The 20,043-nt window shown below is 34.5% G+C and overlaps 1 protein-coding gene across 1 annotated transcript in view; it reads right to left on the bottom strand.

Annotated features, from left to right (window-relative positions):
* The window catches only part of Gmap (Golgi microtubule-associated protein), a 147,371-nt gene that overhangs the window by 5,778 nt on the left and 121,550 nt on the right, over nt 1-20,043 (bottom strand). The window contains exons 3-7 of the mRNA XM_089649631.1: nt 12,985-16,479; nt 12,394-12,578; nt 11,561-11,724; nt 8,359-8,562; nt 1,845-1,996 (exon numbers count right to left, since the gene is read on the bottom strand). Coding sequence (XP_089505757.1) covers nt 1,845-1,996; nt 8,359-8,562; nt 11,561-11,724; nt 12,394-12,578; nt 12,985-16,479 — 4,200 coding nt within the window. The remainder of the gene's footprint in view (nt 1-1,844; nt 1,997-8,358; nt 8,563-11,560; nt 11,725-12,393; nt 12,579-12,984; nt 16,480-20,043) is intronic.

Here is a 20,043-nt window from a genome sequence, read left to right as displayed (position 1 = left end):
ACAAAGAGAATAAACCCAATTGTCGTATTACATTCCATATATAAGCATTATTTTATTTTATTTTAAGCATATTCACATCGTATAATATGAATCAGTTGTTACTATCACATCGAGAAACGTCTGGACGCGAAACACAAAGCTGGTTGGTTGCTGGGAAGTAAATTATGAACATTTATAAAAGTGTCTTAACTAAATACTCTGAAACTAACTACAACTCTGAATATAGAAGCTGCCTTACTTTGCCGAATTTGGACTTCGCAAATTTGTTCATAACGTGGCGAGTAATTTGCGCTCCCATGTAAAAATGTCTATTCATTCAAAGCAGATTTTACTTTTAAGAAGTAAATGGTGATATTATAATGCGAGATGCCTATTTACTGTCAGATTGATTTATTGACGAATCACAGTCATCTTCACTCCCTTCGTTCTTCAACAGTTGATTTTACCCCTCGCCTTTATCTTCTCGTCTATTAATTCCTATGTCTGTGGTTTGCATCTAATCCTAGGAAACACTTCCCTGCAAATAGAGTAGTGGAAGCATGAAACAAACTTCTACAACATGTCAGCGATGTTACTAATATAAAATAATTTAAAGCTCAATTGGATTCTTATTTGGAGAGAAGAAAGGATTAACTTATTTTAAATTTAAAACAACTCAATTGAGCCTTAGAAACATTACGCGGTATTATATGTTGGGATGACACACTGTGCTATAATCTTCCTCAAGAGGGTGTTAGATCAATTGAGGGGCTGCCACGGAATATCATTTATTTGTATGGGATCTGTCACTTTGACAGATGACAGCTGCGTAATTACGGCACTCTGTAAATTGTCCTGGCCCGCATTCCGGGTTGCATAATTTTCAAATATAGCCTAGCTAGTAGATCAAGGCACATATCATCGCCAAACCCACACTTATAACACATCATCTTTTTAGGTGTGACAGGTCTGTATGGGATTGTATGGTGAGTAATATGGAGTTATATAAAACGCTCTGAACTTGAAGAGTAATCTGTCACTTATTTACTGTTAAAATTCTTGTGAACTCAGATATAAGAATGCTATCTGCTCATTAAATAATAATCTTAACAGTCATGGACTAAAGTAATGGTGTTTGAAAGAGAGAGTACGAAAACAGTGTGCAATATAGCTGTGAATGAGGAATACTTGGAGCAGGTGGATGAGTTTGTGTATTTAGGAATTATGTTTACGAGAGATGGGAAGGCTGACAGAGATATTGAAAGAAGGGTAAATGCAGGTAATTCCATTAATGGAGGACTGAACGCAGTTGGCGCTAACAAAAAATCATCCAAAAAAGCGAAGTTAGCAGTCCACAACGGAGTGCTGGTACCTACCCTGATGTATGGAAGTGAGGCATGGAACTGGCAAAGAAAGAATGAAAGTAGATTGAATGCTGTTGAAATGAGATCCCTGAGACGTATGTGTAGTAAAACCATTTTTGATCGTGTGAGGAATGGGGAGATCCGCAAAGAGTGCAAAGGCTGATGTAAGTGTAATGAGTAAGATAAAAAAAGGGACGCTTAGATGGTTTGGGCATGTAGAGCGAATAAGCGAAGATAGGAGTGTAAGGAGGATATATGATGCAAATGCGAATGGAAGTAGAAGTCGGGGACGCCCGAGGAAGACATGGCACGATCAAGTGAATCAGATACTCGAGTCGGGCCATGTCAGGAGTCAGAATAATAGAAGAGTATGTATGAATGTGAATGAGGCAAGAAGTGTGTGCCAAGACCGAGTTGTTTGGCGGCCCATCCTCTCTGCCTACCCCTGCGGAAAAACGGCGTGATGGTTAGTTAGTTAGTTAGTTAGTCATGGACACAAACCTGTATTTTATCTCCTTGTCTCTGGTTCACGGTGTTGATGTAACCCATCAGTAGATTCTTCACTAGAGATTTATCCACTTTATCCTGCTGATTAGATACTGCATCTCTGTATTTTTTCTTCCATTGGCTCAATTCCTCTTCCAATTTAGCAGCTAGAGAACAAAAAAAAACTAATAAAAATGCTGTACGTAAACTATGTGTAGATTGTGGTGGTTTATATCCCCGGTTTGCCTCTAAGGGGGGATGGAATTATTCATTTGATGAAAAGAGGTTACAACATGAAAATAAATTAAAATGGATGCTTGTTTTTCTATATACTATACTAAAGATTATTTTTAAAAGATTGTGAAAATGAATTATGTTCAAAGGATGGCAGCAAAACTTTTATTCACAGGTTTGTTACAAAGTAAACATATGTTTTGAGATTTGTAAGTTGTATTTTGTTGGTTGATTATTGGAGTTTTAACCACTTGAGAGATGGGTGTTCGGTTTTCTTAATTAATATCATTCCTCAAAATATTAATATGGAAACATATGAAATTGCTTACAGCGATTTAAAGCTAATGAATCCACCTAGATTTCACCGTTCATCCCATATTTTTAGGTTATATAAATTTAGCAAGAGATCGCTCGAGACATTTTGCAAACTTGCCATAATTTACCAAAAATCGTTCTGAAAATGACAAATGTTTCAGACAGCCTTGCAGTGTACAGATGTGTCAGATCTGTCCTGATGATGGACACTGGAAGGCTGTACGAAGCGTTGGCTCAAAAAAGAGGTAGCAAAATATGGAAAAATACTCCAAAATTCAACAAACAAAAAAAGAAAAAAAAGTACTCAATTAAATTATTATTTGAATTAAACATTAAGTTATTTATGTAGCTTCAAAGTTGAAGATTTATCAAAGTCCCATTTTATGGTACTTGATTTGCAGGTAAACTACTTTATTTGGGCCTATCAAAATTAGCAAATGTTCAATTTTTATAAAATGTAATAATATCGTCACCCCAAAAGTAAAAGGGCATTTGTCCGTGAAATTATTTTAGGAAAAATTAATTGTTTTTGGATTGAAACAATCACAGAGTAAGTTATTTTATCATTGAAGAAGAAGATAATACTAATAAATCTATATTATCCAATTTTTATTTATTAAGTTATTTTAAATGGACTAAAATTTAAAAAAAACTTTATATGCTTTTACAATTTATTCTTTATAACCAATATAACATTTGTAAAAGCAGTTTAAAAAAAAAACAAGATGCTATGTATGTAAAATTGTTAATTCATGCTTTCCGCATTTATATCATCACATTGACTTTTAGGGTTACGATATTAAAAAGAAACATGCTTAAAAATCATATTTAAAACAATGCACAAATTAATAATAACATTCCAAAATAAAACCTCTAGAAATCATTCCGGGATGCTGGGTTGCCAGATGATAGCGTCCGCCCCAGAATCAAAGTATTATACAAGTCCTGGCGACACCGAAACTGCGCACATGCGACAAAAACACCCGTCGCACAGACGTCTAGAGAAACAATGACTACAAAACGCACCGCAATACAGGCACTTCGTAACACTCTGAACATTCTGCATACCTTTTAGGAACACATCAAGATGGTAAATAAGAACAAAAATACGTGTTCTACAGAGTGAAGTGTCATATAATATGCACACAATATGGTTTGTCGAATTACGGCGAAACGCGGTCGGACTGCGCATTGTTTTCTCGTTGACGTCTACGGTGCGCAGTTTTCGATTTGTTTAAATTACCAGTACCTGAAATAATACTCAGAATCTAGGGGGCAAATGATTTTTGTTTTTTGCGCTGTAGTGCCATATGCGGATGCAAAATCATAAACTACGACAATACACTGGAAAAAATACAAAAATTATAAAAAATACAACAACAAAAATGTCTAATGACTTTAATAAGGGATGCAATACACAAAAATGTGAAAATCTGCATTCTTTACACAGTTTAAACGTACATTTACATAGTTTTTTTACATAAAACATATAAACTGTTTACTGTGGTTTAAAACCAATGAATCCACCTGTATTTTACGGTTTATCCCACATTTTTATCACCCACCTACAGCTACCCAAATATGGGTAGCAGTGATAGCTACTATCACTCAAAGTCATTAGAGGTGCTATCCAAATTTGGATTGCTATCCCTCAAGTGCGTAAGAGTTGAGCATTTTTTTATAAAAGAAGATATTTTTTTTTTTTATTTATTTTTTTTTATTTTTTTTTTTTTTAATTTTTTTTTTATTTTTTTTTAAAAGAAAGACAAATATTCCCGGGCCACGAATAACCTGACAATATTTGAAAATCTCCTACTACCACCACAGTAAGCTGAAAATGTTGCTTGTGTTGTGATGGAGGACTTAGCCAGTCGAGGAATTGAACACACTACGCCTGAGTGGGACCCAAGCGCGATGTCAACTCGGCCACCGACCAATCTTTTTGTATCATGTAACATCATTTATTTTACTGTAATCATTCAATTTTTTAAACTGTTAATTTACGGTGTAATTCTATTGCAATATTGAGATTACAAAACTAAATAACTATGTTTGATGTATTTATTTTAGACCAAGCTGGTTTCACCCAGGTGGAGTCATCTTCAGACTGATACACAACGACTAAACACAACTGTCCAGAGCCAGTGGGACTATGTCGTCCCCAATTGGGGTATGTTGTGTTGTTGTGGTGGAGGAGAAAGTTTGGGAAAACCTTGTTCTGTATTTATATATTGATTCTATGATAGTGTCCAAAGTCTGAAGATGTCCTATTAAGGTGAAACCAATCAGGTTAAAAAATTAACAAAGTTATAATTTTTTTTAACCGTGCAGTAAAATGTGTTAAAATGTGTGCAGTGTATATTTTTGTAACTGACAAACAAAACGGACATTGGACAGCAATTTTAAACATTCATAGCGAAAAAAAACAGCTGGTAACAAAGACGACATACAATGATAATAAAATAAAACTAAAAATAAATAAACAGGGCACAGACGAAAGCTGGCGAGCGCACGGTGCAACCCCACGTGGCAAAATGAGTCAAAAAACAAACTCACAGTTACCAAATGAGATTATACCGAATGCCGCCATTTTGTAAAATAAAAAAAAACACTAAAAACAACAACAACAAATAAAAAAGGTCATAGAAAAATACATTACGTTGCACAGTCTGTTACATTGGCGCAATTTCTTGATAAAGTTCAGTGTTAGTTGTCAGTTTGTCACGACATTTCCAATTAGATTGGAGATATTTTTTATGCAAAATCAATGGCTTTTGTAAGTTCAGACAAAACATTGATCATGTTCAGTGTTAGATGTCAGATTGACAAAATAACTTAACTAGCAATAAATACTTCCTGATATTCCAATTAAATTAACACTATTTCTTGGTGGAAGTACAGTGTTAGCTGTCAGTTAAGTTCAGTGTCACTTGTCAGTTTGACATAACATTTACATCACTTTGAGGTCACACAAAAATGGTTATTTTTTAAGCGGAGTTTCTGATATATTTCATTCAGCAAATATTAAAAAATATATATATTGTTCTTTTTAATAACTAATAAATACAAGTTTTATGTAAATTCTTGTATTCAGAACATTTGAAACCTGTTAGGAAGGCGTATCTTTTATTACCAAGAACTAACTACCTACAACAAGCTAAATAAAATAACATTTGTAAATGTAGAATTAACTTATAATAAAAACGATTGACTGAGGTTCCTTGGAATTCTTACGGGCTTGAACCTTGACTGTAAGAGTGAAAGGCAAAAACAATAACGACTCGGCTGAAATGTCATTAAATAAAGATTATGTGTCAATTAAATGGAAGAAGTTATCAAGGAAAAAACGATGAGAAATACCATATCCAGCAACAAAAAATGTTAGTTAAAGAGATTCAAAAAAGTGACTACAAAAAACACAAATCAATAAATAAAAAAAGGTATGCACACACAGTGAAAGCATTACATGAAGAAAATGTGAAAAAACACAATGATGTAGATAGTTTCTAATATTTACAAAAAAGTACAACAAAAAATACAGACAAAAAGGTGTTGTGTTTGTGTAATATGTATTATTAAAAAAAATATTGTGATGAAATATCTAAGAGATTTTCTGTAATCTTCTATGTTTCACATGTACATGAAATTCAACCAATATGTGAATCTACGAATGATGCATCGCATTTTGTATGAAGTGAGTAAAAGATTTATTAAAAAAGAAATTTTGTATTATAAATGATTTTTTTTTTTGCATACGGAGACAGAAGGTGCTTTTATTAGAATTTTTTAACAAAATCACACGAAATTTGAAAAAAAAAATAAAACTGCTTTTGTCGAAAAATGTACAAAGTTTCTTAAAACATTAATTTATTTGAATTCACTATGTAAAAACTCCATATTTTGGGTAAAGTTGTCGAACACGCATAAAAAAATTACTAATGGAAACAAATATTTAAGTTGAGATGTAAACATGTACAAAATAGATTTGAAACTAAACAACTTTTGCACTTTGTACCACTTTCTAAATAAGTGGAACAAAGTGGAAAAGTTCTTTAGTTTCAAATCTAATAGAATGGAATTCCACCACGAATTAACATTCCAAAAACTAGACGCATGAAGGCACAAAATAGGTTTTAAGGTTGTTAGTTTGGGTTATTTTAATAATTTATGTATTTCCTAACATTCAAAATTAACTTTGATTGAGAAATAAATGGAACTTTAATGTATCTTTTATCATCTTACCAACAAGTAGTTGTTTCTTGTAGTAATTAAGTAGACACCAAGTGATATTTATAAATTTACTGCGTAATTTAGGCGGAATTTGACAAGTTTATCCATAATTTACATGCATATAACATGAAGTAGTAAAAAAATTATCATATTAGTTCAAAAACAACAAAATGAAACGAAAAAAGGCTCAAGAAAAGAAATACAAGTCAAAAAGTATTAGTGACTTTCGGAGATAATAATTCACTTGCGAATTCAGAAAAACTTGTGAAAATTTCAGTTATTTGGTTTCCCGTATTTATAAACTAGAACCTTTTGTGTTTATTTTGAAAATTAATAAATAAAACAAAAGCTATTAAACAATAAATGAGTATATAGTTATTAATTCATCCTCGAACCCAGTGATAAAAGAGACAACTTGACTTGTATACCAGATAGAACTCTGAGAAACTTTAACTAGCCCAGAATTACCAGCTGATATTTAGTCAAAATGCCAATGTTTGTGTTAAGAACCTCAAAAATAGAAATAATAACAAGGTTACTATCGCCATTTTGTGATACAGTGATAGATAAACCAAACAGTGTATTAATAGTTACAAAAAATGAATGAGAAATAATGATAATATTATTAGTTGAAGTGATGATGAATCGGGTAGAAAGTGATAAAGGAGCGTTTTAGAAGAATTGAAAAAATACCAAAAAAATGATCGATGCTGATTTTTAAGTTTTGCACCCTTATCATTTTTCTTTTGTGCAATGTAAAGTCATTGAATGTTAAAAACAAATCGATTGGCCCAATGATATATCTAAAATCTACGATGATGGTAAAGAAAGCTATTAAAGAAAGTTACAAAGAAACCAAACCACTGCTACAGAATCTGTGCACTTATAAGTGGTTAAAAAATTATGTCCATAACTAACTAACTAATTAACTAGCCGTCACACCATTTCTCCGCAGGGGTAGGCAGAGAGAACAGACCGCCAAACAACTTGGTCTTGGCACACACTCCTTGCCTCATTCACATTCACACATCGTCTCATACATACTCTTATATTATTCTGACTCTTGACATGGTCCGACTCAAGTATATGATTCACTTGATTTTGACATGTCTTTCTCGGGAGTTCCTGACTTCTACCTGCCATTCACATTTGCGACGAATATTCTCCTTACACTCCTTTCTTCGTTCATTTGCTCTATATGCATAAGACATCTGAGCGTCCCTTTCTTAATATTACTCATCACGCATATATCAGCCTTGCATTCTTTACAGTTCTTCCCAGGGATTTCATTGTTACAGCATTCGGTTTGTCCATAACTAGTTAGTTAGGTTATGTATCTGTCCTGCGTAACTTCAATGAACTCTAAAACTCGGATTTGCTTTGAATTTAAGTATAATTTTCAATAATGGAACTGATTGAGTCAAAAATTCATGAAAAAATGTAATATAACATCTCAACAGAAAATATTTTAATTGTCATTTTCCAAATTGAAACTGATGTGTCAAGAATTCAGACCAACCTGTGACAGTTCACAAGGCTGCCCTACGGCACTTTCTTTGTGAGTATATATGTCAGTCTGAACAAGCATGAACTTTTGAAAACTAGAATGGATATGTTATGTAAATATCTTTTCATACCTAACAAGACAAGTGACTTAATTTTGCAGGTAAATGGCAATAAATAGTATGAAATCAAAATAATAAATATAAAACTAACTTTTAATAATTAATTAAAAATATCTTCCACCCACCAATTTCCCTGGCTTCTTGAACCTGGGCGGCTCGTGCCTCAAGTTGTCCCGATAGTCTGGCAGCGGCTCTCAGTCCGCTGTTGGAGTCCCTCAGCTTCTCCTCGATGTCGAGGATCTGACGCTGGAGACGCTGGATTTCCTCGCGGGCGGAGATCAGGTCTCGTCTGGCGCGGCCCGCTACCGCTTCCCCGTCGCGCTCTTTATCTAGAAGATGATATAAGTGAACGTTAAAGAAAAATGGAACATTCTTTGTTAACCTTTTGAACGCGTTAATGTGCTCCGTTTTATCTATACCCGTACGCGGTACATATTTTCAAATACCTATGCACGCAATTAAATGTCAAATTATAGCATTCTGGCATGATTTATTGGACTACATAGACAGAACAGATTATTCTCCACAGTATGAAAACAAATCCTCGTGTGTCAACACTCTTAGATGTTTATAAAAACAAAAACATAATATTTCATACAAAGACGTACCATATCTTTTAAATGTGGTCCCGCCATTCACTCGGCGTGTGTGTACTTAGGTCACTGCGTTGATAGACACAAGTGGGACACCATGATCACTTATCATTTTTAGTTATGAATAGTTGTGAATGACATACTAGTACTAACGCCATCCGTTGACAAAAATGTAAACTATAGGACTAAAAGGCGCACTTGATTATCGATCTTTTTTTATGAAATACAATTTTATTTTTGAGAAATTCTTGTAGATGTCAGCATCGTGATAATTCTACGAATGTCCAAGTGAGCAAGAAATACATTTATGACTAAAGAGCGCTGGAATATCGGCCGTCAAAGTTTCCGTATCAACTGTTGATACAGCCGCGTGTGAGTATAGACTTTTTGCCGTAACAATAGTTGATACGGCCGCGTGCAAAGAGTTAAGCAGATAATCTCTTATTGACTCAATGCTTTAGAAAATTTTGATACAAATATCTATTTTTATTTATTTATTTATTTAGACATACACAGTACATTTTATAACGAGTGATAAGTTAGGTAAAACGAAGATTACATAGTTTAAGTACCTATTTTGTATGTCCCATAGATATTCAAAATAATGAACTGGCCCTAACGTGAAATCTGGCAATCATTTCGAAGAGCTGGGAGCAAACCATATGATCATATTTTTGACACCAGGAGGGTTCGAGAATGCTTCGAATAAACTATGACATCAGTCGTGCATTGACCACCGAAGAGTGCACATTAAAATAACCAGACTATGCGCAGAAAAGTAAAGTTTGCTAAAATAAGTTTGCAGCGCTGTCCATTGTAGGGCTTTTCTGCGCATGATCGGAATGTTGGTTCCGAATTGCCTGGAATAGACAATAACACATTTGTAAAAGTGTCTACTAAATAAATAGTGTAACAAAATATAAAATTTTGGAAATAACCCTGAACGTTTGTTTACTCGATTAGGGATAAGTGATTAAGTTTTTGACGCAGCCAGCAATTTCTAAACGCAGCCATTGTAAACACGACTAGTAATTCGTAAGCGGATTTTATTTTCGAGGAGCGAATGGTGATATTACAATGCGAATTGGCTGCGTACTGTCAGATTAATTTATTGATAAACTAGCTGACTTGTACCCGGCGTTGATCTACTGACAATAAATATAATTTGCATGTATTATATATGTAAACCTTCCGGAAGAAATTCTCTAAATGATAGTGAAAACCCCATCAATCATAGCATAGTTTAGAAGAACTAAGCGCACAAACAGACAGACGCGGATAGTGACTTTGTTTTATACTATTTTGATAAATCACCAAAAGTGGTATGGTCAGGCGCATTTTGGTTTTTTCCCCTTTGCCTGATTGGATCGTCTATTATTGGATGTCTATGATTTGTCCATACAGTATCTTTGTAATTTCGTCTGGGATGTGAACAGTCTTAAATTTAACTAATAAATGTAGGAATGAGTAAAAATACTAAAAAAATAATTATGTGGAGAGATACATTATAAAAAATTGTGTGGAGAGATGAAGGGAAGTTTTGAAATCGATAATTACATTCTCACAAATTGTTATCTGTTAATAAAAGTGTAATAAAAATTAAATGTAAGTGCGCACATAGTTTAAAAACAATTTATATCATGCTAAAAAATTGAATGAATTAGTTTTGCAGGTAGTACAATTCATTAATTTTCAAGGTCTTTAAAGGTTCTGTTATCATAATATCATTATTGGTTAGTTGTTTCACATAACTGAAATAATAACAGAAATGAAATAAAACTTTCACTGTTGAAAATGAACTTTGAAGTTCGATGAATTGTTGAAACTCTTTGAAGCAACCGGCCCTAAATGTAGTAATTTTTCGTGGTGGGTATATGTTGTAATCGTGCGAGAAATTTGCGAGTTATTTTCTGCATTAGTGTTGTTGGCTTCCATGTGAAGAAGCGTAGTACGCCTTATTAGAACGTTTGAACCGATCACGAATCGCAATTCGAGACTATCTATTTAACCTCTTGCAGACCGGCGTATCCACAGCGGATATTTAACATTATTTTTATTTATTTATGCATATATTCTTTGCCCATACGGGCTTTTACAAACATTTGTTATACATAATAGTTTAGTGCAACAGTAATCAAGAAATAAAAGTTTGCTATTAGTTATATAGAAATTTAATGCAGAATAATAGTATTATGCTTAGCTTAGTTATGTTATATTACTACAGCCTTCTTGTAACTATATTCCATGCAGTTGAACACATCTACAATTTCTGCAAAATTATTGCCAACTGCGTGTAATCAAGTGAGTATCTAAATGACTCAGTCCTGATATTGTTGTTGCAATTAAAAAGAATTTTCGATTGAGTAGTTCTAGTTGGTATGTTGAAGGTGATTAAGCTCAATAAATCAGGGCTGTCTATAATTCCATGAAAAATTCCAAAAATAAAAGTAACCATCGAAGTACAGCATATCTCCATTGGATACTGTAGCAGCTCAATCGTAGTTGACTCGATTTTTTGGTATTTACCTTAAAAAATGCTCCTAGCATACTCAAATATATTTTATTCACTTGGTAAGGAAATAATATATATCTTTATATTATTCACCATGGTGAACTTTATTAAAGGGACCGGATTACTGTTAAAGGGATTGCATTTCCTCACTTGCAAATACGTATTATGATACTAAAAGTTTAATTAGTCAGAGAACCAGGTTTGTTTAAAAAAAAAACTTACCCATTTGAAATTGCTCCAGAACACATTGCAAGTTTGTTAGGGCGGCTAGGTTTTTGCTGTTTCTATCTTCAGACTGGCTCAAGTGGGATTGGATCTCATCCCTCTGTCTCTCCACCAGCTTTATCTGAGTTCTGAGGGTCTCCACTTCTTGGTTCGCTCGAATACTGGAATTAAAAATACCTATTTACTCGCCTGAAAACAAACTTCAGCCGTAGTCATCACCACAGCTTGTTTAAAGCACAGAAAGCTTTATATGGTACATCTTCACATCAGCTCTGATAATTGGCACTGGATTCTTTGAAATAGTGGCTATTCAAGAAGACGAGACATGCATCATCACCCAAAAAATAGACTAATGCTGAATAATGAGAAAATTTTTAAAGAAAGTGAGGTAAGATATGTCGCACCATACAAGAGTCTACTTCCAAGAGCCAGTGGAACTATGGTAACCGCAATGAGGAATGTTGCAAGCCTGAAGTAGATGAAGATGGATGAAAAGTACCTGGCTAGCCGATTGAAAGAGATAAACATCAACTATGGATTGCAATTTTCAAAACGTTTTAAAATTGATACTTTTGTAATGTTTTTGAAATAATACATTGGATTGAACTGAAACAAGTCAAACGCGCGCCCAACATTTGTCACATTAATATGGGTCGATTCTATGACTAGATGCTGAATTCAATAGCTCGACTGTCGAATGATTTGCCAATCTCTTGTTTCCATCCTCCTACAACTTAGGTCTCTTCAAGACCCAGGTTCATTCCTCCTATCAAAAAAAATGAGAAGGTGAACCTCATGACTGAGAAATCACTCGAAGAAGAACTACTCACCTATTGGATGTGTACATGGTGCTGGAGTGTTTGACCTTCTCTTCAGCAGAAGTCAGTTTGGTCTGCGCCTCTTGCCATCTTTGCTCTGCTGCCACCAGCTCTTTGGTATGCTCTTCCTCCATGTCCAACAGATGCTGCCTAAGGCGTTCCAATTCTCTGGACATGGCTTGCTCTTTTTCGACAATCTAGAAATTCCAAAAATTGGCAAGTTAGTAAAAATATGATGTTAGTATAGATTGAAACTCAAGCCTCCAATTAAGAGTCTTGAAATGAATGGGTCAGGTTCCAGAAGTCATAGGTTCAATTTCTCTACTAGCTAAGTCCATCATTACATAAACAGAATCTGGGTTGAGTTAGGTTATTCGTAACCTGGGAATGTTTGTCTTTATTGTATTTTTAATATTATGAATTCCCCTGCCTGCACAAAGGGAGCAATGAGCAAATTGAGTGATGCCATGAGTCAGGTTAAAGGGCATGTATTTGCTGTTGTGGAGAGATCTATCTTCATTGATTGATATATATACAAATCATAAGTTTTGTACCTACGTATTTTTAATTATTTTGAGAAAGCCAAAAAAATATTTAAATTACCTGTATTTTCTCTTGAACAATTTGTCTTGAGTTAGCCTGCTCCATGACTAAATTGTTCCCCATGATCTCACACTTCTCGACCAAGAATTGATTCTTCTCCCTCAGTTTTTCCAGCTCATCTGGGGTGATTCCCGCCTTTCTGATCTCATCCAGAATTCCCTCCAGCTGCAAGCATCTGTCAGTCTTTTCTCTTAATACTGTAGTCAGGTGTTCAACATCTTGGGAATTGGATTCCCGATCAGTTTTGTTTATCTCTTGTGCGTTTGCTTTCAACTGTTCAGTTAGTTTTTCTAGCTCTTTGTATTTCTTGCTTTCTGTGAATAGAACACCATTCAATCTTTGGATTTCTGCATGATATGTAATACTTTCTTGGTGTTTCTGAGTTACCAAACTGATAAGTTCATTCTTTTCTGTATTAAGTTGTTGAATCTGGACCTCCGCTTCAGCCTTGTGGGATGCCATTTGTTTTAATTCTTCTAGCCTAACTTCTTCCTGTGTTGTTAAAGTCTTCATTTTGGCTTCAAGTTCTGACAAAGCTGTGGATAATGTTAGGATCAGGGCATCTGTTTCTAATTTTTGCTTCTCAATAGTGTCATAATCTGCTTTCAGACTTAAATACTCTTCTTTAGCTTGTGGATTTTCAGCCGCTTTGCTTTTTGCCTCGGCTAATTTTTCAATGTTTTGAACTCTTATGTGTTCCATTTCAGTTTCAAGCCGGGTGATTTTGTTATTCAAAGTGGCAATAGTCTGCTCGTTTTCAACAATTTTTTCATTCTTTTTTTCAATTTCTAAATTTTGATTTCTAAGGATGTCATTTTCCAGACACAATTTATGTTTCTGTTCTTTGACTTTGGAAAATTCAGCATCGATTTCTTTAATTTCTTCTTTGAGCATCTCAATTTCCCCAATTTTAGCTACTATTTCCTTATCTTTTTCACCAACTAAACTCATGATTTCTGCAGATTTTTCATTCATATCATCGCGTTCTTGCTTAACCCGAGTCAATTCTTCAAACAGTTTGTTGTATTGTTTATCAATGTCCTTTTGTCTTTCAGTGGCTTCTTCCGTCATCCTTTTAACTTTTGCTTCCAAAGTTTTCTTATCGATCGATATGAGTTTTAAGCCTTCGTAAGCAGTCTTTAAATCTTCTAACTCAGAATTACTTCTACCGAGTTCTGCTTTCAAAGTCTCACAAGTACTGTCTCTATCTTTGAGAACACTTTGTTTTAAAATTTCTACATTACTTATAAGACTTTTAGCAGCATCTCTCAAGCCATCTTCAACTAAGATGTCTGCATGAACCTCACCTTTCATGCTTTCAGAAACACTTGGAGGTGGGCTCAAATAAGGTCCAATAAAATCAGCCAATTTTGTAGAATAGTCTTCCAGATCCTTTTTAACATCTAGAAGAACTGCCATATTTGGAATGGTTTCGAGTGCTAGAATTTGTTGTTGAGCTTTAAGCAACTCTTCTTCCTTCTCCTGAAAAGTTTTATTAGTTCTCATTTCCTTGTTTTTGTGAATGATTATTTCTTGGGTTAAAGTCATGGCAGAGCTTGCAACCATTGCATCCAAACGTGCTATTCTTTCTTTCAAATAGTCGTTTTTCTTATTCAGCGTTTCTACCATGGTCTCCATCTCACTGAGATGGCACAATTTAATTTCTAGATCAGTCTTTTCCGCTTCTATCTTCTTAGCGTAGTCTTCGATTATTGACTTGGTCTGTATGTTGGCCTTGAGTTCGCTAATTTCTCTCATTAACAACACCTTATCATTATCTACAATGGTAAGATCAATCTTGTTCTTTTCATTTTCAACGGATACAGAATGCAGCTGACTTTTAGTTTTATCAAGTTCATTTTGAGTGTCTGCCAATTTCTTTTGTAAAATTGATAAAGATTCATCATCAACGGCATCGTTCTGAGCCTTTTTGAGTACATCTATTTCATCCTTAGCACGTTTAAGTTCTTCTTTGCAAGATTTCAACTCACTCACAACCTTGTTCTTTTCTGTTTCTGCTTCCAAAAGTTGATTTTCATATTTCTCTAACTCAGCTTCTATGTTTTTATTCAAATTGCTACAATCGTCCAGTTCAGTTTGTAGTTTCTCCATGTGTTCTTCATTGTTGTGTTCTAGGATAGGTTCAAGTTTGGACACACTCTTCAGTGCTCCTATTTCAGCAATCAAAAAATCATTGTTTTTCTTCTGTTCGGAACATTCATGCGAGTAATGCGATAAATCACCATTTAAAATATCGATTTCAGCGTTCATCTCATCAATATTAGCCTGCAGGTTATTGATGATGCGAGAATCTTCAGAAGCGCGACTCTCCAGGGTTTCATTCTTACTTCTCAGATCTGCGTAGTTCTTTAGACACAAGTCCGTATACTCCAAGAGTTCGGTTGAAGAATTTTTTAGATACTTTTGAATTGCTGGAAAATCAGGTGCCATGTATTTATCAATGACTTTCCTAATGGACTCGCACGATATGAAGTTTTCAGTTTGCTGAGTTGAAAGACCGTCCACTTCTTTTCTCAGATGATCAATTTCAAGATTCAAGCGTTTGATTTCTTCATTGGTGTTGAGCTTATTCTGAAGTTCAACAATTTCGAATTTCAATTTAGCAATCACTTCTTGAGCGTTTGAATCGAGGATAGTATCTAAACTGCCGTCATTACTTTTCTTAGGTACCAACTCGGCAAGCTTCCTCTCCAAGTCCAGGTTCTTATCTTCTAGCTCTCTATACTTCTCATTTGGCACGTGGTTCTCATTACTTATCACCGGCAGTTGATTCTTATTTTGCAACTGTTCCATATCATGCTGCATCCTTGCACACTCTTCTTGAAGCTTGAAATTCTCTTCGCTCAATTCCTGATTCTCTTCTTGAAACTTCTCTGTGTTTTCTGTCAGCATCCTATGCACCCTCTCCAAATTATCAAACTTGTGATGCATGGTGTCCAGATCTGAAATCAAATTTAAATTAGTTTCACTCAGATCTTTGAAACTAGCTGCTTCTTCAGTTTCTATATTCTTTAATCTGGTTTTGTAGTCTGCAATATCTTTCTCTAAACTCTCGTTCTTTTTTTGTAGTATGTCATAGTTGACTTGGAGTTCCTTTTTAAGCTTTATGACCTCCTCTATTGCTAATTGATGCTGGGTGTCCAGGTCTTCCAAGTTGGTAGTCAATGTGACATTCTCGTTTTTCAACAAGTCGAGCTGCTCTTTCAATTCACTGATTTCTTCTGCATTGTTTCCAATGAAACTTACGTTCCCTTCATTACGTTCATTTTTCTTTGTTGCTTCTGCTTCAGCTTTCAAGTTGGATATTTCAGATTGGAGGGATGCAACGAGGGCAGATAGTCTCTGCTTCTCGTCAGTTTTTGATGATTTTGAAGGGGTTGAAGCCTCAGCATCAGGAGGGTCCCAGAACCAGCTCGTTTCTTCTTCATTTTCAGGCGGGGGCTCCTTAGTTGATTTGCTTCCGGCTCCATTATCCTGCCAAGACAAAAAAAAACTTTATTAAAATCTGAAGTAAGCGATACAAAGCGTCTAAGCACGCTAAGTGATAAGAGAACCTCTAAAATCCCCACCCACAACTTTAAAAGATTTCTGGAACACTACACTCCGATGTATAGGGTTCTCCGTTCTCTCTCAAAAGCCACCTTTAAGTCAACTTCTATCCCTTTCACTCTTTTATTCTTCCATCTTTAAAGATATGTATTTATTATTGAAGTGAAACTTCTTTAGGCGCGTAATGAATTTTCTGGGACGGAGTAAAACCGAGTCAGGATCGACACGAAAATGCGGGTACCCCCACCACCGCTCACCGTTCACTGTCCCTCTCTCACCATATGCGCTTGTTGAGGTGGGGGAGCCGCTCACGAACGTTCTCTCCCGACACGGGACAACAATCGATGCAGTTTTTGCACGATTCATTAAGGATTTAAGTGCTCATGTATATATCTCGCACTTTAGTTACCATAACCCAATTATCACGACATTAGGAAATGATATTCATGAAATTGACAATGAAAATGGCACATGATTGGTAAATTGTCATTGTAATTTCTTTGTAATTTTTAATTGTAATATTGTTATTTATGTAATATTGTATACTTGTGAATAAATTGAAAATTTTTGGAACTATACATTAATCGAACGTCATTCATCTATAAGAAAATATTAGAAAAAGCAAATCCATGCTTCGTCGTTGAATTATTTAACCTCTAATTTTCAAACTAACCTAAGAGAGAAAATAGAGATGATGAAATGAAAATAGAGAGAGAGGAATACTAGAAGTTTCACTTCTGTCTTGCGTAGGCTTGACACACCCACTTTTATTATTTTTTACAGATTACTAGATTTAGACTATGGCTGTTATTTAAATTCCCACTATTGGAAAAATTCTGCATTCTTTTTTGATTCCATTAAGAATCGAGAATGGTTGGAAGAAATTGCCACTTGACAATAAGCCCACATTTAGACAACTATGACCACGTAATAAAAAAAATAAATAACCACAAACATTAATACTGTATCTTAGCAAGAAAGAGAGACAGCTGCGTAAAGCACAGCAATTTGTATCATTTGACATAGACAACTTATTAAACACTAATTACTGTTATATTTGTGGAAAATAGATACAATAATTACTAAGATAGATACAAGATATCTTCAAGATAACAGATAGCAGAGTAATAAAGATAAAAATTCTTAATCTTTTGTCGAGTCATACAAATGCGCCGCTTTGTAAAATATTGAGAAAATATTTTATATCTCTAAATATTGTAAGAGAAAAAGACGGTTACCAAAATACAGACAGATCATAAATATTTATGTCATGCTACACAAGTGTTCCAATGGTAGGGTAAATGGTTGTTCATCAGTTGTGTAAAATTTAAAACACGTTTATTAGTAAGGTGGGTGTTTTCTGTACAAAAATAAAGTTATAGTTTTAAATGGGTATATATATATCACATTTATTATCGAAAATAATAATTTCGGTTGAGGTAATAAATTCTGTGTAACTCTGGTTCAATGAACTCGGATTTGCTTTGAATATAAGTGTCGTTAGCAAAATTGGAACTACCTACCTATAATAACAGAAAATTGTTTTAATTTTCATTTTCAAAATTGGAACTGAAGTGTCAAGAAACCAGACAAGTGATAAAGTACCTACCTATAATAACAGAAAATTGTTTTAATTGTCATTTTCAAAATTTTAACTGAAGTGTCAAGAAACCAGACAAGCGATAAAGTACCTACCTATAACAGAAAATTGTTTTAATGGTCATTTTCAAAATTGGAACTGAAGTGTCAAGAAACCAGACAAGCGATAAAGTACCTACCTATATATATTGGGATGTTGCAAAAATGCAACATCCCAAGGGCGTCACAGTTGAAAAAAGTTTGGGAAGCCCTGCGCTAATGTATAACACAATGTTACTGTTAAAAAAACTACATTACACTGACTTCAATTCGATTCCGTGATATTGCGTTCAGTATTCCTCAAGCGTCTACCATTGAAACCTCTCTCTTAAGGCGATGCACTACGTAGTAATTTAAAATCATGTGTTTTTGGTTTGAAAATTTGGTCGCCTAGAAATGTTTCAGATGCTTTAATTAAATACTGCGAGTAGAATACATCTTGGCCTTTGAAATAATCGAGCATTTTTTAGATAAGTCTTTTTATAAGCCCAGCAAAAAATAATGTATAAGGCCTATGAAATCTGCTTTAAAGTTAAAAATCTCCCACTTACGAACCCATTTTCTGTTATGATTTTATTGTATAATGTGGCGAATTAAGTTATTTATAAAATGATCGAAATTTTTTTAAATATTTGTGCCTGAACATCCACAAAATAAAATAAAAGGTACTTTTTGGTAATGTTTTTTTAATGCATAAATCAAAACAGGCGGATGGTGTGAAGCGGGAATTTAAGCCTTATCGCCATCTACGTAAGGTGTGTTATTGATAGCGGCTCGATTCAAAATATTACACGACGTAGTGCATCGCCTTAAACACTCCTGGGACTAAAAATTATAAATTTTTAAATTTTCAGCGATATCGGTTGACTACTTTTCAAGTTTTACTAGCATAGGCAGGCAAAATGTTTGTATATTACTAGGCTGACATAGTCCGGCGTTGCCGGGGGTTATCCTTAGGAGATAGATATTAACCATTCCGGACTTTACTGTAGGTTTTTTTAAGATATATAAATCCGCAGTTCATTATTTGGATGTATCTCATAAGGTTTAGCCTGAGTTAGCAATGTAAGCTCCCGAAAATATTTTGTTTACGACTTGATTACAAAACATTGACCATTCTTTACTTTCTATAAATATAATATGCATGTATTATATATATAAACCTTTCAGAAGAAATTCTTTAAATGATAGTGAAAATTGTATCAAAATCTGTTGCGTAGTTTAGGAGAACTAAGTTCATAAACAGACAGACGCGGATAGCGACTCAGTTTTATACTATTTAGAGAAGAGATGATTTATAAAGGCGGTAAAATTAAAATTTGTTGCAAGCGCCATTTGGCTCAGGGGGCTGACTTATAATCAAGTATTATTTATGTAAAAAAAGGCGTAATTATAAAAAAAAATCGTCATACAAGAAAGGTCTGAGAGTTGAACTAAGCGATGACATCTCAGCCTATCGAATTATGTTAGTAATCTCAGATTTCGCAATACCTTTACAAGCCAACTGTTGAATTTAGCGGCCACCTCTGGTCTGGATCCCAAAAAAAACTTGACTCTAGACATAAACAGGCGGTCGGTCCGTTCGATAAATTCCATTATCATAACAAACGCATTGTAATTTTTAGAGCACAGGCGTCAGGTGGGAATGCTGTCCTTGTTCTACCGGTATTTCAATGGAAGATGCTCCGAAGAAATAGCGTTATTGACCCCTGCGCTAAACGCGCGTACAACATTTATTTGTCACATGAAAAGAGGTAGTTTCTACGGTTCCATGATAACTCAACACAGTGACAATTCAACACACTTTTAAAAAGTGATATAAAGTCATTAGGAACGATTAAAAAAATATTT

Source organism: Hesperophylax consimilis, chromosome 30 (assembly GCF_061612785.1).
Source record: "Hesperophylax consimilis isolate HC1 chromosome 30, BYU_Hcon_1.0, whole genome shotgun sequence".
Lineage (NCBI taxonomy): Eukaryota > Metazoa > Arthropoda > Insecta > Trichoptera > Limnephilidae > Hesperophylax > Hesperophylax consimilis.
This window is presented reverse-complemented; position numbering and strand designations above follow the sequence as displayed.